The sequence below is a fragment of the Citrus sinensis genome, chromosome 2 (genome assembly GCF_022201045.2).
Source record: "Citrus sinensis cultivar Valencia sweet orange chromosome 2, DVS_A1.0, whole genome shotgun sequence".
NCBI classification, from domain to species: domain Eukaryota; kingdom Viridiplantae; phylum Streptophyta; class Magnoliopsida; order Sapindales; family Rutaceae; genus Citrus; species Citrus sinensis.
In genome coordinates this window covers 20,607,621-20,630,555 of record NC_068557.1, presented here as the reverse complement: position 1 = coordinate 20,630,555, position 22,935 = coordinate 20,607,621, and the positions used below count along the sequence as shown (strand labels likewise).

Below are 22,935 nucleotides of genomic sequence, written 5' to 3'. Positions count from 1 at the left end.
ATCGTTCATATAACCTCTCCGAATAGAAAAAATCCTCCAAAATCCATCTCAGCGGGATTTCTGTCATATCTAAGAGAACGTGGTTGCAGGCTTCTTTTTTAACTTTTGTGTTGTTTTTAATTTTTTTGACCAGTCCAATAAAATTATTTCTTAACAAAACATTCAAGAATCAAGATCATATCATACATGATATTTTTCATAGCATACATGACCCTTTGAAGCATCATAAAATTGCACTGTTTAAAGTCAAAATTAAAAAAAAAAAAATTGATTTTAAATTGATGAAAATATTGCTTAGTAAACGCTTTCAAGGGGGAAAAAGAAAAGGGAAGATTCATGTATGGAGATGTAAAGATTCTATCTATAGGGTAGGGCAAAATTGGACTTCTGTCTAAAGGAAAAAAGAAAACCGCTGTTAACTTTTGTAAATGAGATATTGGGGGTAATTATTAGTATACTCCCAGATTAATTAATCATCTTCAGACACTTCATTAATTAATAAATGTTGCAGTTGCAGTAGTGCTCTTCAAATTATTATTATTATTAAAAAAAAAAAAAAAAGAATGGGAGAGCAGATAACCGTTATTACTTAATTTATTTATTTAACGCGTTTTGGGAGATACCTGGCATTTATTTGCCCGTTTGACTGACCCCGACAAAAGTCATATGACAGGTCACCACGCAAATAATAGAGACGTGCTAAACCAGTCAACTCTCCCAAATGCTACCGGCTTAGCTGGTCATCTCATCGTTGATTAAAAAATTAAAAAAAAATTATATATAAATAAAACCAATACACGCAGCCCAGCCGTCTTCTTACATTTCATTTGTCTACTCGTGTTGACTTTTTTGTCCAGGGATTTCGTCGGTTAAGCGGACCTAATTCTCCCAGCTTCAGAGGGTAAAATGGTCAAAATTCGCCCTCCTTATTCTTTATCACTTTCTTGTCATCTGTTCTCTCTAACGATCGGTTGTTTCAGCTCAGTTTTCTCCTCTCTGGTGAGTGCTCTCTTTTTCTCCCCGCTGGATTTGTTAGTTTTTCTGTTTGGTTGCTGGGAAAACGCAGGAAAGTGAAGGGAAATTTTGGCTTTTCTTTCCCAGCTGACCGTGTTAATTTCATTGCAGCTTGTTCGGTCTGATTTTAGATTCAGAAGCTTCAACTTATGTTTTCCTGCGTTTTCTCAGAACCCAAACAGGCGATTAGAGATTTGTTTAGTTAGTTTCGTTGTGTTTTGTATTTTCCTTTTTGATCCGGCGATGCTCCTGTGTTTTCAGTTCATTGATTAATTAAATAATCTATTTTCATTTGTGTTTGCTCTTTTATTCTTCATTTTTATTTTGCTGCGTTTAGCTTGATCTGGTTTTACTGCTTGTTCTGATACTGATTTATGAAATATTTGCATGGGTAGAAAACTTACTTTTAAAATTAAAAAAGTTGCATTTGAAAAAAAATAATAATTAATTAATTAAGAAATAAAAATCTGTGGTTTGAGAGGTTATAGATTCATCTTTTGAATAAAATTATAGATATATATTGATTTTGTTATTTGGGCATATGATTGCTACTGCCCAGATAGTTTATCTATTATAACCACGCACTGCCTAATTTAAAATTAGGAATGCCTGCCTACGTTATAGTGTGTTTAAACGTTGGTTACAATTTAGATATCATGCTAAGAGCTGTTGCTGTCCGTTAACCATTGGGTATATATTTTGTTTCCAAAAACTTGCTTGATTTCTTGCAAGTTGTATGTTATTTATAATGAGTAGAATTTTTTCATTTGGGATATGCAGAGTGTAGGAGAGAATAGTTGATGGGTACATCGTCTGGGTCAAACATACACAACCAACCTTCATCAAAGATGCTACCTCCACGTCAGCAGCCACGATCTGGAGGACTTCAAACTTCGCTATCCCTTGTGACTTCCGACCCCATGCTGTCCCCTGATGGACAGGAACCCAGATCCAACTCAGACAATATTCGTGAGTCCCCAACTGAGAGTGCCAGCTCACGGGAAACTTGGCCTACTGCTGACACTGTCAATGGAAAGAAGATGGAGAATGGCAAGAGTGAGATTGACTGCCCTGAACAATCGGTAATTCGTCGTGTTTCAAGTGCAGATAAGATATCTCTCCGGGAGATAGCAAGAGAGCGAGTTGATGTAGTCTCGGAAAAGATGCATCGTCTTCCTGAAGAGTTTCTGGAAGAACTAAAGAATGGCCTTCGGGCTATTCTTGAATGTAATGGTGGTTCACATCAGAGGGAAGAGTTTTTGACTCTACAAAGGTTTGTTCAGGGTAGATCAGATTTAACAGCAAAGACATTGATAAGGGCCCACCGGGTACAGCTGGAAATCCTTGTTGCAATAAATTCTGGAATCCAGGCATTTTTGCATCCAAATATTAGTCTATCTCAAACTTCCCTCATTGAGGTCTTTGTATACAAGAGGTGCAGAAATATAGCATGTCAAACCCAGCTTCCAGCTGATGATTGTACCTGTGAAATATGCACCCACAGGAATGGTTTCTGCAATCTTTGCATGTGTGTAATCTGTAACAAGTTTGATTTTGAAGTGAACACCTGCCGTTGGATTGGATGCGATTTGTGTTCTCATTGGACTCACACAGACTGTGCAATTCGTGATGGACAAATTTGCATGGGCCCTTCTGCCAAAAGTGGAGCATGTCCCTCTGAGATGCTTTTCAGGTGCCGGGCTTGCAACCGGACGTCTGAGCTGCTGGGCTGGGTGAAAGATGTATTTCAACATTGTGCTCCAGCCTGGGACCGCGAAGCTCTTATGAGGGAACTTGATTTTGTTAGTAGGATCTTTCGTGGAAGTGAAGATCCTAGGGGGAGGAAACTCTATTGGAAGTGTGAGGAGCTTCTAGAAAAAATGAAGGGTGGGCTTCCAGAGTCAATGGCCTGCAGAGGAATATTGCTGTTTTTCCAAGGTATGTACCGTACTAAGGATTTAGTTCCTTTTTTCCTGTTAGCTGAGTATATTTTATATTTATGAATTATTGATATTTTGCTTTGTGAGTACAAATTCTAATAGTGCTGGCTTGCAAAATAGATGGTGTGAAATTGAATAGATATGGCAAAATAGTCCCCTGCATTTTTCACTGGAGTTGACGTGTTTATTCTGTTGGGAGTTGGGACTTGGGATTTTTGACTGTGCACATGCTGTACGTACTCGTCTATTTGTATGTGAACGTGTAGTAGCTTACTTTTCTCCTTTATCTGAATCTTGAATTGCGTGGTTTCAATGGGAATGGAAGGAGGGAGGGCAAGTTTCGCCTTTTTATGTCTTCTTCATGAGTTGATACTGATATGCTTCATTCTTTATGACAACATGCTGAAAAGAAACTTGCTGGGTGGCTAGGAAGAGAACTCAGACATCCACTCTTCTCAAGTTAAATGCATACCTCCTGTCATCTCAAGTTAAACAGTTGACATGGTGGCATATTCTCTTCTGTTTTTGACATCCTGATATGTATATAGACTGCACTTTTCCTTACCACTCAACAAAATTTTATGCATGTCCCATTATCCACTTTACAGAATCTGAATCTGAGGTATCAGATGTTTTTCTTCTAGATGCAAGTTATTTTTGGCTCCATCATTTGTCATTGCCTCTTTAGGAGTGGTATACAGTTTTTAATGTATTTGACATCTGGCTTAGATTTTATTTGGATGCTTCTATACTTGGAGCAGATTCTTAATATGTTAAATCTCTTTCTATGCTTTGAGAATATGGTTCATTATTAATGTATGTTATTCTTTCCTTTGTCTCTTGGTATTATTATAAAGAGCTTGAGGTTGACTCTCCAAAGAGCCTGGAAAACGGAGAAGCTGGTAGGCTGATTGCTCCACACGAGGCATGCAACCGAATTGCAGAGGTTGTACAGGAGGCTATAAGAAAGATGGAAATGGTGGCTGATGAGAAGATGAGGATGTTTAAGAAAGCTCGTTTATCTCTTGATGCTTGTGACCGTGAGCTTGAAGACAAGGCCCGTGAAGTGACAGAATTACAGATGGAGAGAACAAAAAAGAAGCAACAGATAGAAGAGCTGGAAAAAATTGTGAGGCTTAAACAAGCTGAGGCTGATATGTTCCAACTTAAAGCCAACGAAGCTAAGCGAGAGGCCGAGAGACTGCAGAGGATTGCTCTTGCCAAAACAGATAAGTCAGAAGAAGAATATGCTAGCAGCTATCTGAAACTTCGCTTGAGTGAGGCTGAAGCTGAGAAGCAGTATCTGTTTGAGAAGATTAAGCTACAGGAAAGCTCGCGTGCATCACAGAGCGGTGGTGGAATGAACCTTCACAGATGTTGATGCAGTTTAATTTATGATTTAAGACATGGTCACCCCTAAGCCACCCAAACTGTTAGAAGAATATTCACCATTGGATTATAATATGTTGTACCATTGAGTAACTTGATGACTTTAGAGATGTTACTTCGATGTGAACTAGTGTGAAATGCGCATGAGATGCTATTTTGCTTCATTTGACCTTAACCTTGTAGTGTCTTAACAAGTGAAGGTGGAGAATCGGTGAAAGTTTGTGGAATTTGGAAACTGATTCTTTATCTGTTGCTTTTGTACGTAGATCTGCAGAAAGCATTGTCCTTAATAGATGCATCTGTTCCCATTTGTTTCATGTACACACAGTTAGATATTGCGATGATAAAAGCGCTTCTATTTCACTTCATTAAAGCGGTTGCCTAAATGAACTCTGAATCTTCAAGTTATAGGTAGTACAGGATTTCAAGTTGGTAGACTCGGCCATGCCTGTTGAGAGAAGCCATGGACTGAGAAGAAGAAATAGGGCTGTTGCAAGTAATCGAAGAGCTAATTCCGTGGCTCTTGAGCTGAGAATTCATCCACACGTTAAAGTTAACAAGTCTGGCATTATTCACATACGTGCCTAATTTTCCACTGTTGGTCATGCTGAGCATCCTGCCCGGCTGAGACGAAGGAACCAAAGTTCCATTGGGGAAATGCAGCAAGTTGTTGTTCAGCAATACTGTGGGAATTGAATGACTCAGAATGAAATCATGGAGATGCTCTGGAGTCGCTACGACTTCAGATAGCTTCTCATCGTTCGGCATCAAGAAAGTTACAGCTGTACTCTGCAGTGGATTCGAGCTTGCGATAATCATCTTGAGAAGAACTACAAACTCATGGTAAGATTTTGCTCTCGTTTCAGCCACGGCCGTCTCCAAATCAGTCTGGTTTATTTGATGTATGAATTGAGCTTTTCCCACAACAACAAAATGTGGAAGAAGGATGCCAAACCAAAGTGCCATTGTTGTTTTTCTTAAACTGATATTTGCCGGAGGCGACTTTTGCAGTGGAATTTACAACCTTAATAGAAACTTGCGTTGATGCTTGGTGGTTTGTTCTTATGCAGTTGAGGTGCTGCGTGCATTTTGTTGCAACATGTTTAGGCGACAAGTAGTTCATGCATGAGGAAACTGTAATACTTGTGCCCAATTTGGTCCTGTAAAAGGCTGTTTTTTTATGCCTAAGCGTTGGGTTAGCAGCTGATGATTAGAAATATTGCTGGCAGCCTATGCTTTTGAGTTATTTTTGTGCTTGTGAGTTACGATTAGCAAACATTAATAACATGATCCAAAGTTCTGGATTTTCTTATACATAATCCAAAATTGAATTGGGTCCATCTGAAGTTCGAAAGCTGATCTTTTTCAATAGTTTGATCACAACTTCATGCTTCGGAAGGACAAAAAAAAAACAAGAAAAAGAAAATACAAACCAAATCCAATTTGAGAACACAAATTTTGAATACAGACCAAAGACCAATAGAAAAGACCACATGCATACATAGCGGCAGAATTGGATATTATGATCCTCAAAGAGATTATATGGGCATTTTCTTAATGTATTGGACCATTTTTCACATTTATTTTAAGGCTTCGCGAGGTTGAATGAAACAAATTGCACTATACGGAATAGGACTGGTTACCATTTCATGCCCCACATTTAATATCTAGTCACAATAATGCCAGCCAAGTTCATTTGAGCCATGAAACGTTTTAATTAACAATCAAAGATTTTACATGGAAGTATACAAACAAAAGACATTAAAATGAAAATGTAATGGACAACAAACTCATGTTGGTATCAATTCTTGTGATCATGAATGAGAAAGTTCAAAATAGTTGTTGGAAATTAGTTGGGTGAATTGCCTTGTCCCCATGTGTTTCCATCTCTTATCTTTGTCACTTAAGCTCGTCCTTAGTTGACACTAAGATTGGTGTGTTTTTTTTTTCTTTACCAGAAATTTAAATAGACTTAAATTAGTCTAAATTTTAAATAAAATAAATTTTGAATAGAATTAAATATCTAAATCTGAATGATATGTTTGTTTGTTTTTCCTAAATTGGTAAAAACAAATATTTAGTTGTTTGTCTTTTAACTTTAAAAAAAAAAAAAACTAAAAACTAATATTTTTACATTTGTATACTAACAAATTCTAAATATTAAATAAATAATAAACATCTGAAATAACTTAAATAAGATAATATATTATTATAATATAAATCATGTTCAATTAAATCCATTTTATATTTTAAATTGGTATATGTTAATCAATTTTATTGTAGTTTATAATGTTTTTATTTGAAAAATATTCATAAAAATTATGAAGATAAATAATACTAATTTGAAGAAAATAAAAAGATAAAAGTAATAATAGTTTATCACTATATTATCACAAGTTATAGAAATGGATAATAATGTTAATTATGAAATTTTATTTATGTGAGAATGAAAATTAATTAATTAGATAGGGATATTTCAGATAAAAATTTTAATGATATCATTCAAACATTTAAAAATGAAGTAAAAAGCTAAGAAGATTGGCTTGGTTAATCAAGGACTTATTGGCTTGGTTACTCAATGACTTAATGACTGAAATTTTTTTATTAAATTGAAAAAGTAAACAGACTTAACGAGTTAACTGATTGAAATTAAGTCATTAAATCAAAAGCAAACAGCCCTTAACTAATGATTCTTCATAATTCGAGCCTTGGAGGACCATGTTTATTAAGTGGGATAATTTAATCATAAACAAAATAACGAGGGCTTGTTTGAAAATGTTCTCAAAAAGCATTATTGTACTTTCACGCAACACTTTCGAATGAGTATATATGATGGGCATTTCTCTGTAAGGAAATTCTTTTTCAAGAAGCAATTAAAACATTATGAATCAAGTGAAAAATACTTTGATATTTTAAGCGCTTTTAAAGATTCAATTACGTCAACAAACACGTATAAATTAAAATACATGATTAACTTTAAAATAAACTTCTAGGTTCTAACCACAACATATTAAAAATTAATTGTCATCTTTCTTGTTCAACTCAAGCATTCTTAAATAAATAAGTAGCTAGTTGGTTGTTCCAACCGAGTTGTTCTAGAGCTTGAGACAAATTCGCACACTTTTTTTTTTTTTTTTATTGGTCAAACTAAAAATATTTTTATACATATGATTAGGTTGGGTCAGAACCTAAATTAAAAAAAAAAAAAAGGCATATAATTGGAGATTGCAACTAGTTCTGTTCGTGAAAAATGTTGCACTTTAATCACCAAGGAATGTGCATTTTGTACTTTTAAATTTCCCCTACTTTAACAATACCCAAGTATTAAAACATTCTACCCACCTAACATTTTGTCTTTATTATTACGCAGACATTACCTAGATATTTATCATATTTTATACACTCAAGCAACTTTCTAAAATTTGCCTCTTTTTTTTTTTTTTTTCCTTTAATTTTATCTCATCAAAGGGTGAGACAAAATCGCTTGGAGATGGGATAGCTTCGAGAAGTTTGGACAAAAAATGCTTCTTACCCATTATGAAACCGCATGTGATAATGCTAGAGGCGACAAAATGAATGAATAAGCTAAAATGAATTGAGTTTATTAAATGAATATTCATTTAATTTGTTTAGTTGAATGAATTGATTTGAATTTGAATTCATTTACAATTCGTTTATGTAAAATTAAGAACAAATAGAATAGAATTGAATTGAATCTTTATTTGTTTACAAACACAATTATCATTATAGTTTATAATTACAAAACTATTCTCCATATATTTAAATTTGTGCATAAAATTTAATGGGAAATAAGTAATTTAATCAAATGGATAATAAAATGAATCTTAAACGAATAAATCAAATATTCGATCCATTTATGACCCTTTTATTAAACGAACTTTAACCGGATAAACAAATTAATGACATCAAACCTGGATTCGATATGTTTATTTAGCTAATCAAATTGAATTCACCCAATTATTAAACGAATCAATTTTTTTCAAATTTAAATTTGTTTAGTTCGACTCGACTTGAATCAAATAAAATAAATAAATCATAACTCAAATTCTACGGTGATGTCAAAGATAAAATGGTAATGAAAAAATTCATTTTGCAGTGATTTTTTTACTCACACATATTAATTTAAATAAAGAAGCTTGTTTGGTTATATAATTACGCAACATACATCAATCTAATAATTATTACTAGTAACACACGTATAGTTTTTATGGTGTTTAATAGTGTTACCATAGTAATTATTGAGTTTTTATATGTTACGTAACGTAATTATACAACTTACCACCTGCCTTAAATAAATTAGTTATTGTTGAAAGTCTATTCCACAATCATTAACTAAATATTTTTTGTTTTAAAAATTAAAAGAATCTCACCCCTTTTCTCCCTCTCTCTCCTCTCTCCTTTTTTCAACCATATCACATGGACTTCAAAAGTCCCTATGATCTGATTCATTTTTTAACGCTTCTGGGCTCTGCCACTTTCTCTTTTGTGTTTTCGTTTTGTCCTTTTAAGTGCAATTGTGCAAGTCTTTAGGGAGGGCAAAAAAAAAGTGCAATGAATGAATCTTTGGAAATAAAAGAAAGTAAGTAGAATAAGATTTACTTATTATAAACAGTTAAACACAATTTGCCAATTTGATCCTCATGCACTATGCAGATATGATCATGCATTATTATTATTATTATTTTTTTTTTTTGAGACCTCTTAATGGAGGAGAAGTGGAGATATTCTCTGCACAAATGGGGACTTCCCCTCAACCGCTGGCTTTGCTACAAAGTACCCAATAGTGGGTTTTGTAGATAAAAAGTAAATGTTCCTCATGATATTCACTAAAATTTAATCCTATGATTTTGAAAGAAAATTAAAAAAATATAGATATTTTAAAAAATTATCCTAAATGATACGTCACTCATAAAACGATCGATACTTTTTCACGAACTCTAAATCAATTAATCACATCTCCTCACTATTTATTATGTCACTTAATAAATATCATGTTATTTTAGAAAGAACTCTCCGATATAGAATATTAGGATTTCTAATAATTCTAAATGAAAAAAAAAACACAACTAATAAAGTTTAATTCAAATTAATTTAATGTAATCTGAATTAGATTAGACGCTTTCTAATTGCTAATTGTTCAATCTTCTAATCTAATTAACTAGATTAAATTTATTAAATAAACAATAGTTTGAACTTTTGTATAAAATTCGTATTTTTAGTTAGGGTCCTGGAGCAAAACGACAACATGAGAACCCTTGTGGTTCACGTCAGAGTCAATCACTCAATCTAATTGTCGTTTTTGTTTTGTTGCGTATGTGATGGGATACACGCATCAACTTTTATTGGATACGTGGACCTCTTTGCAACAAAGCCAAAAGTTTGAGGACTTTAATGGAAGTTCATATAACCTACATGTCCTTGAGCATGTGTACAGTTACTTGCACATGGTCCCTCTGTCAGCAACTGCATTGGCTTTGGCTCCGTCTGGTTACGGCCGATCATGAAGCTCCGTGGGACCCAAGTGACGTCGATGACGTGTCTCACTCCGATGCGTTCGCGCCTTTTCTCCTCTGCCATCGCTGATCGCCCCGGCTGAAGAGAGGAAAAAGAAGAAAATTGGGGAACTGCGAATTGTCAGATCCAAGCTGTCTGCGGGTCCCATTCTTTTCTGTTTTAGCTGTCACGATTCTCGAGCAATTCCAGGACTCGGCGATTTTGATTTTTTTTAACTCGTGGTGGGACCCCCTGATGGCGCGTTTGTTTTGCGAGAAAATGGTAAAAAGGATTTTTGCAAAATAGAAAAAGTTGCAATTGGTCAAAACAGATAGTGTTATCATTTTTAGGATTAGGTTAACTGTATAGTTGTACTGATATTTAGCAATTAGTACAATCCTCTGAGGGCGCTTTCTAATTATGAAGGTTTACTTATATTTAACGGCTGGATACAACTGTAATACGGTATAACAGTTGCACCACAAATTTTTTTCTATTTTTATGTATGTTTTTGAAGCTCATTTAAAGATGGGTTTGCAGCCTTTTTTATTGGACTCTTTTATATATATATATATATATATATGGGAATTACATCAATAGAAGTGCTTATTTTGCATCATTACTTTGGAATTTGACTTATGAGGAATGGGTTTGATTATTGAGAGATTAATATGTCAATTTCATGAAGCAAAGGAAACGCAAGCAAGCAAACATGATAAAAATAGCATATTCCTTTGAATCACATTTAGTGCTTCTCATCAAATCATGCTTTTGCTGCATACAATCAATTGCAGCATTTCTTTCACAACAAGTTGCAAATATTATGATTGGCCTCATTTCTTTTTAAGAATTGAATTATTTATGAAATAAAGTAACAGATTTCTAAAATTGAGATGTTAAAAGAATGAACTTGCATACGAGGGGGGGGGGGGGGGGGAAAGAATAATCTATGATAGTGGTGGTGGGTCTTTATCCAACTGGATTTTGTAATTATTGAACCCCTAAATATTATTGCATAATATGGCCCATGCAATTAGGCAATTATCGCATGTACTTGTTATTTCCCACGACTATAAGTGAAATGAAATGAAATGCTGGAATCAAATTGACAGATGATGATAATAAAGTGGCTTAAGATGAAAGTCATGGGCCTAAAATTTATAATAATCTTAATTAAGGTATCCAAGACAAAAAGTAAACAAACTTCATCAACGGCTCTCCTCCACTCGACTCTTATAAATTTAATGGTCAAATTCAAGATTGCAAAGAATTTTAGGTAGAAGTGATACATTCAAATATGCTCTTTGCTACAGGTCTCCATTAAATGAGAAAAATTGGTCATGATCAATAAAATTAACATCATTTTTTTGCTTGTGACAAAAAACAAAATTAATTGCAAGTCCAATGAGCCTTCCTTAATTGGTCATATTCTACAAACATTATTATTTTTAGTGAGGAGAAAAGATTCAAAATGGTGGTTATATTTATATATATTTTAACACACTAAGCTTGTTTTTTGGCTCAACAAATGCAAGTGCTCTCTTAACTCTCGAGTCATAATGGTGCTTAATAAATTTGGCAATGGGTAGGGGGACACGTGATAGAGAGACTAGCAAGGACGAGAAAGTGAAAACATGTTGCTGGGAGAAAAATCCAAATTCACCCACCAGCATTTATTGGGCAGTCGTTTTTATTTTTCAAAACAACATAACTTTGAAAATGGTAGATTCCTTGGCCCTCAACATAAAAAGAAATAGGAATTGACAAGCTCAGGGCGTGAGCATCTCTTAATGATGGTCTGTGTACTATTTATTTGATAATTGCTTGAGATTTGAGAATCCATTAGTGATCTAAAATTAATCCATCCACTCGCTAGTCACGCAAGTCCCACTAGGCGCATGTACAAATCAAATGCCAGCAAAATTTCAAAATATTAAGTCTAAAAATAAGATGAATGTCATACACATCATTTAGCCATTGGTGGTGCAGAAATGTAAAAGATTGATAATTAAGAAAAACTTAGTTGCTGAATAACGAAAATTTTACTAGGAAACCTTAATGAATAAAACTAACGTTTTGAAGTTTTTTTTTATTAACCCTAAATATCGTGAATTTACTAAAAATGAATAAAATTAAAATATTATTTTATAATAAAATTCTACTAATCCAAATAAGAAGAACAATACAAGCAACTTTCAAATCTGATATATAAAAAATTAAGATAAAAAATCCTGAAAATAATAAGAAAATAAATAAAAACTGCAAAACGACTAGGAAGAAATAAAATTTTTAGCTCGATCATGGGACATAACAATATTAGTAGTCCAAGCTTTGATTTATCTCATCGCAAGTTTCAAAACAACATATTATACACTAAAAAACAGATACCTGCAGTCCAAATTATGACCTCTGGAAGATGCATGCTCATCCTACACAACCATCCTACATCAACATTATGTCTACTAATGATAATTGAAGAATTCATCTAATTTAAATTTTGATATTAGTTTATAGTACATAACTAAAATTACAATCACTTAACCTTAATCTATAATTGCTCTAAAATTTCTTAAATTAAATAGTCTCGAGAAATTTTCAATCTACAGTAACGACAACAAAAACAATATACCAAGTTTCTAATACTCGAATCGAAAGGGTGAAAAAAAAAATCATAGTGATTATTATGGTCAAACTAATCATGATTTAGATTAAAGTGGTTAGTTTAATCCTTGCTTTAGGAAGTCCCATATCTTCTCAACTCTCACCATGCCCATTTTCTTCAAATTTTAAATGAAATGGTGGGTAAGGGTATGTAGCCGACATACATTTTCATTGATGGCCACTTCACCACTAATTCTCCAAACGATTAAAGATTCTTCATCGCCCAGTTCACGTTTGCCATCACAAAATCTCCGATTAATTCCCGATATTTCTTTCTTATTTATGAGATTTTGTCCTTTGGATCCTTTAATTTCTTACTTTCTCTTAAATAAGGACATATTTTGTCCGTTCGTATAAATATGTCCTCGACCTCTAAGGTTGGTAATGGGACAGAATGAGATGAGATTTACCAATCTCAGTGCCGTCCTGTATATGCAAGTGGGATAAAAAAATATTTCACTCTTGTCCTTATATTTTTTTTTGGAATAACAATATGTCCTGATCCCGTCCCAAAAGAGATGAGATTTTGTGGGATCTCATGTTAATTGGAAAAATTTTCATTATTAGTCGATAATGAGATATGATGGAACGAAATTTATCATTCCTACTCCTGTCCCGTATATGTAAGTGAGATAAAAAAATACCTCATTCTCTTAAATTTTTTTATGAGACAAAAATATGTTTCAATCCCGTCTTAAGTAGGATGGGATCTAGAGGGATCCAGGATCCCATCCCATCAGAAAAAATTACAATTTCTATCGACCTCCATCAAAATGACCTCAATATTATAATTTTTTGTATCAAGCTACTTGCATTGATACTGACATGTTGCCGTTAAAATCCAACACTCTAAGGGTAATATGATCATTTCATTTAAAAAATAAAAACCTAGCTGAGATAAATTATTTCAACAAACTATGTCTTTTTGAGAATTTGTAAAGTATAGGGACCTTGATGATAATTCTCCTTTTTTTTGGGGTAAATAGAAATAGAATAGATTCCTCTTTTACTTTTGTTTATATTTTCATAATTGAACTCTTGACTCAAAACCGCAAGCCTTTTCTGTCTTTTTTTAAATGCCCATTTTACCCTCCCACTAGGTAGCAGTTTCTCTGTCTAATTTTTCTCTGATTGTGTCCGTATAACTGCACAATCTTTAATCGCTGAATGGAAGGTGCAGTCACTTTCAAAAGCAAAAGCGGCTCAGAGCAAAAAAAAAAAAACAAAAACAACTAAAATTAATAAAATAATAAATAAATTAAAGATAAATAATCATGCTGAAAATGTCAAATAGACAAAATGCTAGAAGAGCTTTTAACTACACCACTACATATTATAATAATGGTTTTTTAATGTCACCTTCTTCTTCATCTTGGGCTTATTTGCTTTTAGCTTAAACCATCCCCACTTAGATGATGAGGCAATAATATTTAATGTACCAAAAAACTCTAATTTCAAATGCTAAATTCAGACTCAACAGAGAGAAAGAGAAAAGTGGGCAGTGAAAAAGAGAAATTATTGGAGTGTCTTTTTTATCGGACTCTGATCATTGATTCCAGTTGTGTTATCCGAGAAATGAAGTTGGTCTGTTTCAAATTTTAGTTTTGATGAGTTGCTTTGATAAAGTTTCTGTCTTGATGCTTCACTTGGCTTTGCAGAGCTGATTAATGCTGAGAGGGGTACTAGATATAGAGGGAAAAAAAAAGCCAATTTTTTTCTTACCTTGCTAATAATTCTCTCACAGGTTGCCAAATTACAAGTGGGATTTTGTTTTTGATTCAGCTGCTTCTGGTTTGATATGTTGATTGGTCATTTTTGTTTGCTTCAAAAGAGCTGTGCCTGTGGTTTTGAATTTTAGATGGGATCTATTGGTCCACGTACTAAGGTGAATGAAACTTAGTATTTGAGCCATTAAGTGGAGAGAGCGAAGAGGTTGGACCACATTATTTGCTTGCATGGTGTATAATTAGAGCTTCGTCTGTTTAGAAAATGAACTGGGGTTCATGCAGTTTTCACATAAAGCAATGATGTTGATGTGTTCAGATCCAAACTTGGTGAAAAATTTGCTGGCTTTCAAGCAAATTTACATCTTTCCTTTGGCCGGCTCCGAAGACTCTTAGTAAAGACAAGTGGGTGCTTGTTTAGATGACTATGGCTATGACTTGCAAGCTCTGTGGCTCTAGTAGTAGTAGATTATCAGCAAGTTCAAAGCTGAAGAAGGCAAGCGAGCCTTTGCAAGGGCCGGACCGCGTCAATAGAAGGAGCACGCTTGCATTTCTCTGGCTTTTGGGTTTTGTTATTGTAGGGAGCATTTGTTTTCTCTTAAGTTGTGATGGTGGCGCTTTTGTGGGAAATGAGGAGGAGGAAGGCCGAATGTCTTGTGAAAAAAAGGCTCAAATCTTCTTGCAGCATTCCAACGTTAGCCACAACCAGCTCCATGCTTTGGCTACTTTGTTCTCTGAGTCAGATCAGGTACTGCCTAAATCTTTTGAACTTCACATTTTTACAATACAAGCTATGGAATGTCCTTGTTTTTCTTTTTGGTTTGGTTAAATCGTTTGTAGATTGAAGTAGTGGCCAATATTGATAATTGGTTCTGCATTTTTTTGGGTTTGTTTTGGGGTGTGGGGGGGTTGTTAAGTTGTTGGGTAAACTTGCAGAGGTTCATGTAATTCCTTTAATATGTACTTCTGTTTTGCTTAATTCATTATTTCATTTACTTCCATTTGAGTTCTGAGTCACATATGTTTTTACCTGGACTTTAGAATTAGACAGCAACTTGGGGCATTGATGAAGCTGAAAATGGGTTTTGATATAATAGATAATTCAACTCATATGCTTATTACCCATAGTGCTGTATAATCTCCAGTGTGTCGAAACTATTAATATCTGCTTAGTTTGGAAATAAGTGTACTTCAAATACTGTTCTCTGTTTCGGAAGCATTGGAAGTCATATGGTTGTTTACTGATGGCTAATGTTGAGAAAACCAAACATGCTAGAAGTTTATTTAAAATATAGAAGGGCAGAATATAATCTTAAAATACTTGCATTCTCTTGTGTGTATTACAGATTGCATCCCTCAAATGTACCAGAGAACCAGGATCAGGAATGCTATTACATAATGGCATCACTTGTGCTATGAAGGTACCATATTCCAAGAAGCAAGAGTTTCAGAAGCAGAGTATATGGCTTGCAGAAGATGTAAAGCAAATGGACCAATGCCCAGTTGAAGATGTGAATGTCTCCTGGAAACTTGACCATTCAGTGTTAAAGGTAATGGTGATTTATGGTTTTATTCCTCGGTGCTTAATGGGTCTGGCAAGAGCCTTTTCTTTTTACTGCCTAAAAGAGTTTGTTTCTATGCCCTGGAAAGTCTTTTTACATAAATAAAGTATGGCTTAATTATTTCTATGAACGGTATTTTGTTGTCTTTGTCAAAAATTTCTACAAGTTATGGATTAGTTAACTTAGTGGTTGATTTGACTCTGTTTAGAACATCTCCCAAGCAAGGACATGGAGCAACTGCACGAGAGATCATTTCAAGATTTTATCCTTTTGTTTGTTTAAAGGGTGTTGGTGGTTCATTTGTGGAATGGTGGTAATCTGCATTGTTGTCAGTTTACTTTTTAAATCAAGGAGGAACCACAAGCATAAGCATGATCAGTTGCAGCCTGTGCCCCAACAGCGTCAAATGATACTGCAGCAGAAACAGCAACAGCAAACTCCTCACCCTCCTAGAAGTGCTGGAAAGTGGAGGATGAAGATCCTAGTGGTCTTTGTTCTGCTTGGTATTGCAATTTCCGTCTGGTTGTTTTGGCACTTGAAAGAAAAGATGCATTTGAGAAGGAAAGAGACACTTGCCAGTATGTGTGACGAGCGAGCGAGGATGCTCCAGGATCAGTTTAATGTGAGCATGAATCATGTTCATGCCTTGGCTATTCTGGTGTCCACCTTTCACCATAGGAAACATCCATCTGCAGTCGATCAGGTAGTCTTCTTTTCAGCTCTTTCTACTCTGTTATACCTCAAGATTATAATTTTATGAAACCATAGGTCTAAGCTTATGGACTCTTATTCATTACTGCTATGTTTTCAGTTGATATTTATTCTTCCTCTTTTGTCATGCAGAAAACATTTGGTGAATATACTGAGAGAACAGCTTTCGAGAGACCACTTACTAGTGGTGTAGCTTATGCTTTGAAAGTTCTTCACTCAGAGAGAGAGCAATTTGAGAAGCAGCATGGATGGAAAATAAAGAAAATGGAAACTGAGGACCAGACTCTTGTGCAAGATTGTACACCAGAAAATTTGGATCCTGCTCCTGTTCAAGATGAATATGCACCAGTTATATTTTCTCAAGAAACTGTGTCCCACATTGTCTCTATTGACATGATGTCTGGAAAGGTGGGTTTATTTAGGCTTTGGTGCTTGCTTATATATGCTCAATTGTTCTTAAAATATCCACTAAATTTGTTTAGTATATTTCTGCTGAAATGTTAGTACCAAGACACAAGTTACCTCAAAATATATTTATTACTTAATTTGTTCTATCAAGCTTATCATGCCATTGCATCTCCTGCAGGAAGACCGTGAAAACATTTTGCGAGCAAGGGCATCTGGGAAGGGAGTATTGACACCACCGTTTAAGCTGTTAAAGTCTAACCACCTTGGTGTTGTACTCACATTTGCTGTCTACAACACTGACCTACCCCAAGATGCTACACCAGAACAGCGTATAGAAGCTACTTTGGGGTAACTATATCTCCTCCTGAATATTCTTGATTTCTCATATATGTTTTATCTTTTTGAAGTATTCTATGTTTCACTTCAAAAAGATTAAGTTGATTTTTTCACTGAGATCATTACTTCATAAGGTATCTTGGCGCATCATATGATGTCCCATCCCTAGTGGAGAAGCTTCTGCACCAACTTGCCAGTAAGCAGACAATTGTTGTGAATGTCTATGACACAACAAATGCATCTGCTCCAATCAACATGTATGGTCCTGATGTCACCGACACAGGTCTGCTGCGTGTCAGCAACCTTGATTTTGGTGATCCATCACGGAAGCATGAGATGCATTGCAGGTTAGTTCTCTCACAAACTTCAGTGTACAAATCAGCAGAAGGTAATGTAATCACATATTTATTCAGACAAAAGTTCTCTTTTATTTATTTATTTATTTTTTGTTCTAATTACAGGTTTAAACAAAAACCTCCTGTACCTTGGACGGCAATCAATGCATCAATAGGAGTCGTAGTTATTACTTTGCTTGTTGGCCATATCTTCCATGCGGCCATAAATCGAATTGCACAAGTGGAAAATGACTATCATGAGATGATGGAGCTCAAAGCTCGTGCTGAAGCTGCAGATGTGGCAAAATCTCAGGTGCCCTCCCCTTGTCCTATTGATGAGTCACTCTTTGCTGTCCTTAACAAATAGAGGCATCCTGACTGAAACTTTCAGTGTTGAAGCATGGCTTCCTTTGTTGAGTTTTCTGTGAAGAAATTTATCTTTAGCATTATTTTATTTCACCTTCTTTTTTATTTATATATATAATAAGTCAATTCTTTCGTCACTCAAGGTTTCTCTTTTTCTTGCAGTTTCTTGCAACTGTTTCCCATGAGATCAGGACTCCAATGAACGGTGTCTTAGGTAAGTTAAGAGTCTTTCAATTATTGTAGGCTTCTCCAAATATGTCAAGATTAACTGATAGATTGCTGCTTATGATCATTTTCCAGGTATGCTGCAAATGCTGATGGATACAGAACTTGATGCAGCCCAGTTGGACTATGCCCAGACTGCTCATAATAGTGGGAAGGATCTTATCTCATTAATAAATGACGTTCTTGATCAGGCTAAGATAGAATCTGGAAGGCTTGAACCAGAATTTGTACCTTTTCATCTGCACGATGTTCTTGATAATGTTCTATCCCTTTTCTCGAGCAAAGCTAATCAGAAAGGAATTGAGGTATTACCTAATTATTTTCTTTTCTCATTTTTTGTTTTCCTATGTCCATTCAGTTGGTATTTACAATATTATTCTTACATAAGGTGTTCTTCTGTGTGAGGGAAGTTGGCCATATATGTCTCCGACAGGGTTCCTGAAGTTGTCATTGGTGATCCTGGACGATTTCGGCAAATAATAACAAATCTTGTTGGAAATTCAATCAAGGTTAGTTATTTTCTTGCTCCTGCATTTCTTCACTTTTGTCTCATATTTAGACGAACTGGTTACAAAAGCCCTGTTAACTTAAGAAGGAAGCCATTACCACAGGCAATTGTTTGTTATTTGATGGATTGCGTATATTTGTTTCAAATAATTAGACATTTCCCTTAGTATTTGTGTGAGGATGCCGCTCTCGGTCCTCCCAATCTTTTAAATTATCATGATATGCTAGTTCTGGACCAAAAACATCCGTGAAATGATGGTCAAGTATTATGACAGTGTATCTTTGCCATTTCTCTCTCGTGAATGATCATGTCATTGTTTAATAAGTTTGTTTTGCTAATTTTTCCTCACGCATTGCAGTTCACACAAGACAAGGGGCATATATTTGTCTCAGTGCATTTGGCAGATGACGTAAGGAGCAAAGTTGATGTTAAGGATAAAGTGCTGGAAAAAAGTTTAAATTCAGTTCAACACAAATCAGACAAAGTATATAACACATTGAGTGGGTTTCCTGTAGTTGACAGATGGAAAAGCTGGGAAAACTTTAAAATGTTAGATAACACAAATACAATGGAGCAACTTGGTAGGATTAAGTTACTAGTGACTGTTGAAGATACAGGTGTTGGAATTCCTCGAGAGGCACAAGTGCGAATTTTCACTCCTTTTATGCAGGCTGACAGTTCCACTTCACGAACATATGGTGGTACTGGAATAGGACTGAGTATCAGCCGTTGTCTGGTGGAACTCATGGGTGGCGAGATTGGGTTTGTGAGTGAACCTGGCACTGGCAGTACTTTTTCATTCACCGTGACTTTTACAGAAGGAGAAAGAAATTCACTGGATCCAAAGTGGCAGCAGTATGTTCCAGATGTTTCAGAGTTCCGAGGATTACGGGCATTGGTAATTGATGACAAAAGCATCCGAGCTGAGGTCACAAGATATCATCTTCAGAGATTGGAAATGGCTGTGCATGTAGCCAACAGTATGCAATTGGCATGCTCTTATTTATCTGACACATGCAGCACCAGGTATAATTTGCTTTGATAGAATAGTTGTGAAGATGAATTATGGTAAAAAGTTCCAATGTTTTACAATTTATACACTAAAACTAACAAATTTAAAGGTTGACTGAGAAGTACCTGTTTTCAATTCTTAGAATCAATAAAACTAAATTATTGGTATTTCTATTACCTGCCTCATGGAATACATCCACACCTTGTTAAGCTTACAAATGATCAACATTAACCTGGGAGAGATCTGAAGCTTTCGATGGCTTTTCAGATAGCAGTTTGTACGTTTCTGTACTCATCAGTTCTCTCTCTGTCTCTGTCTCTGTCTGTCTCTGTCTCTGTCTCTGTCTCTGTCTGTCTCTGTCTCTGTCTCTGTCTCTGTCTCTGTCTCTGTTAATGAACTTGACTTATCTCAAGTTCTCTTTTTCTCAAACAAGCTAATTAATGGGCTTACTTGTTACTACAAGATGCCTCTTTTCTGCAATCCCATTTTATGACTGTCAAAGACATAAATGGCAGTGTCTTATCTAAGTAAAATGAAATTATTGTCTAAAATTTAAATTATAGAAGAAATTGACTGCTGTAATCTTGTTTACATTTTCCTAATGCATGGTTGGTTGCTTTGTCCAGTGTGTTGCCACAGTTAGCATTGGTTCTCATTGACAAAGATGTTTGGGATAAGGAAATTGGTCTTGTGTTGCATTATATGCTGAAACAGCAAAGGAGAAAAGGCGGCCTGGAAATCTCAAGAAACCTCCCAAAGATTTTTCTCTTAGCTACCTCCATTAGCGAAACTGATCGCAATGAGCTCAAATCTGATGGTATTGTAACATTGTTGACAAAACCTCTTAGGTTGAGTGTCTTGATTGGCTGCTTCCAAGAAGACCCTGAAAGCTCTAAGAAGTTGCAACAAAAAAGAAAGAAGCCATCACTGGGGCACCTATTAAAAGGAAAACAAATTTTGGTGGTGGATGACAATATGGTCAATAGAAGAGTGGCAGAAGGTGCTTTAAAGAAACATGGAGCAATCGTTACTTGTGTGGACTGCGGCAGGGCTGCTGTAGATAAGCTTACACCACCCCATAACTTTGATGCCTGCTTCATGGATCTGCAAATGCCAGAAATGGATGGGTAACTACCCTGCTGTTATAATATATAGTTCTGTTCTATTTAGTCACTGACTCACTATTCTTTCTGAACTAAGGAAGTAGGAGTGGTGTGCTAACAATGTTTCATGATAAGAACTTAGGAAGTGCGTGCTGCAGATCCAGTTGAAATTTATAAAAGATTTAGTCAGCCGCTAAGCTAGAAAAATCATCCCAAAATTTTTTTGCTGGTTCCATTTGAATTTTGGTTGCTTGACTAGAATCAAACCCTTTGGCTTCAACCTACAGTGATACTACTAGTCCGCTAGGAAAAGACACTTCTATCTGCACATGATTTTAATGTGGCCACTGGAGTAATTTTATTCAATCCAATGGAAACTCGTTTAACCACTTTAATGCATAAGCAATAAATTTAGAAGTTGATCGGGCATTTACATGGTTCTGTAGGCATGTTTATTTGTATCTAATATGTCCAAAACATGTTGAGAATGGTAAATATCATCCAGTGTCTGAATGTCTCACTCTACTCTATTTGTTATATTTCTTAGTTCATCGAAATTGTTAGGGAACCGTACTTGTATTATTTACTTCTTCCATTTTGATCTTAATATGTGGCAGATAATCTTAAATAAAAAAGAAAACTATTAGTTCTATCAATGCTCTTAACTATCAAGCATTTTCTGGCACAGTTTTCCCGTTCAATGGTACCCCTTAAGCATGCCAAATTCTTGACACTGTGAAGTTATGCAGGTTTCAAGCAACTTGGCAAATCCGCCACCTCGAGAATGAGATTAATGAGCAAATTGCATCTGGTGAATCATCGGCTGAGATGTTTGGAAATGTGGGTCTGTGGCATGTACCAATATTAGCTATGACAGCTGATGTCATTCAGGCCTCAAATGAACAGTGCATGAAATGTGGGATGGATGATTATGTGTCAAAGCCTTTTGAAGATGAGCAACTTTATACAGCAGTGGCACGATTCTTTATGTCTGGTTGATATGGTCTTTACATGGCTGTGATTATAGGCTGATGGTTCCCACTCTGGTTGGTCTTCATTATATTTGGATTGACAGGAACTAATGGCAAGCATCATCGCTCTGTTGGGTTATATTGACCAGTCCCTACATTAGCCCTAATGCCATTCAATATATGGTGAGTATTACACTAGTTGGGTTGGATGGAGATGGATGTAGGCATCAGCTATCCACTGTTTCATGCCTGAATCATTTAATGTGAATTTGTTTGTCGTATTCTGCACCCAAGTCAATCATGAATCTTTACTGAATGGTTCTCTGATTGCAGGAAGCTGAGCTTGTAACCATATGTGATGCATTCAAGTAAGTGTAAGTTCTGGGGCAGAGTGATCATATGCTTGCCCATTTGACACATCCACAAAGCCTTTTATGCTCACTTAACGCAATCTCTTATAGATTGGTGTCCGTTTTGTATATATCCTCTGTATTTGCCAAACCAACCACCCTCTATTGCCTTTCCTGTTTTACAACATTTGTTCAATCTTCCTTCAAGACAGTGAAGAATCAAATGCTATAATGCCAAGAGAGAGTAACTGTTTGAATTATTCATCATAGTAGAGTATGATGTGGCTATTTTGGCATTGTATACCATTTTTCTTTCAAGTCTGCTTAATTTTGAGGGCTAAATGCAGCAGCAAAGCTCAAGAGCATTTACAGGAAAACCCTGGAAGATGGAACAATGTGCTCCTGTGGCTTAGCCGAAAGATCTTGTTTTCATCCGGATTGCGTTATGTGTTTTGAAGATGAAGATGATGGTTACTATAATGCTGTTTGGTTATAAGTGATGAATATTGTGTATGTTGAAACTTGTAACCTATGTATCCTTTCTATATATTTGTTGAATCTTATGGCTAGGCTTTGTGTCCTAGCTGTATGTATATTGTTTTTTTCCTTCATAGAGTCAATGTGTAATGAACTACTTTGAATCACATACATAATATACATAATGTGTAGTGTGTGATGGTTATAAGCCATCAGCACGGGCATGTTCTTTTCTGGTGGTTTGGTTTGTTTTCATGAACTATACTTGACCAATATGGAGCTTTTTGGCTCCGCTAAGAAATGCTGATATGAGCATCGTAACAATTTAT

General features: G+C 35.4%; 3 protein-coding genes across 3 annotated transcripts; 2 read left to right on the top strand and 1 right to left on the bottom strand.

Annotated features, from left to right (window-relative positions):
- Positions 1–822: 822 nt before the first annotated feature.
- On the top strand, positions 823–4,653 carry LOC102611436 (OBERON-like protein). The gene is given in 4 exon segments (XM_006469450.4): positions 823–999; positions 1,795–2,952; positions 3,812–4,312; positions 4,315–4,653. Coding segments are annotated over 3 exon segments (1,677 nt in total). The 5' UTR covers positions 823–999; positions 1,795–1,814; the 3' UTR covers positions 4,353–4,653.
- Positions 4,654–4,748: 95 nt separating this feature from the next.
- Positions 4,749–5,811, bottom strand: LOC102611737 (uncharacterized). The gene has a single exon (XM_006469451.4). The coding sequence runs from the start codon at positions 5,307–5,309 to the stop codon at positions 4,749–4,751; it is 561 nt and encodes a 186-aa protein (XP_006469514.1). The 5' UTR covers positions 5,310–5,811.
- An 8,009-nt stretch (positions 5,812–13,820) lies between these two features.
- Positions 13,821–22,840, top strand: LOC102612025 (histidine kinase 2). Its single transcript, XM_006469452.4, has 14 exons — positions 13,821–14,990; positions 15,589–15,792; positions 16,013–16,507; positions 16,648–16,923; positions 17,102–17,271; positions 17,394–17,606; positions 17,721–17,907; positions 18,123–18,174; positions 18,261–18,490; positions 18,596–18,694; positions 19,052–19,719; positions 20,332–20,832; positions 21,558–21,962; positions 22,113–22,840. The coding sequence occupies exons 1-13, from the start codon at positions 14,664–14,666 to the stop codon at positions 21,805–21,807; spliced, it is 3,672 nt and encodes a 1,223-aa protein (XP_006469515.1). The 5' UTR covers positions 13,821–14,663; the 3' UTR covers positions 21,808–21,962; positions 22,113–22,840.
- Positions 22,841–22,935: the final 95 nt, after the last annotated feature.

Coding starts and splice junctions, on each gene's coding strand:
- LOC102612025 (XM_006469452.4), top strand. CDS start 14,664: ATGACTATGGCTATGACTTGCAAGCTCTGTGGCTCTAGTAGTAGTAGA. Junction 18,695..19,051: donor TTGTTGGAAATTCAATCAAG/GTTAGTTATTTT, acceptor CACGCATTGCAG/TTCACACAAGACAAGGGGCA. Junction 19,720..20,331: donor TCTGACACATGCAGCACCAG/GTATAATTTGCT, acceptor TGCTTTGTCCAG/TGTGTTGCCACAGTTAGCAT.
- LOC102611737 (XM_006469451.4), bottom strand. CDS start 5,309: ATGGCACTTTGGTTTGGCATCCTTCTTCCACATTTTGTTGTTGTGGGA.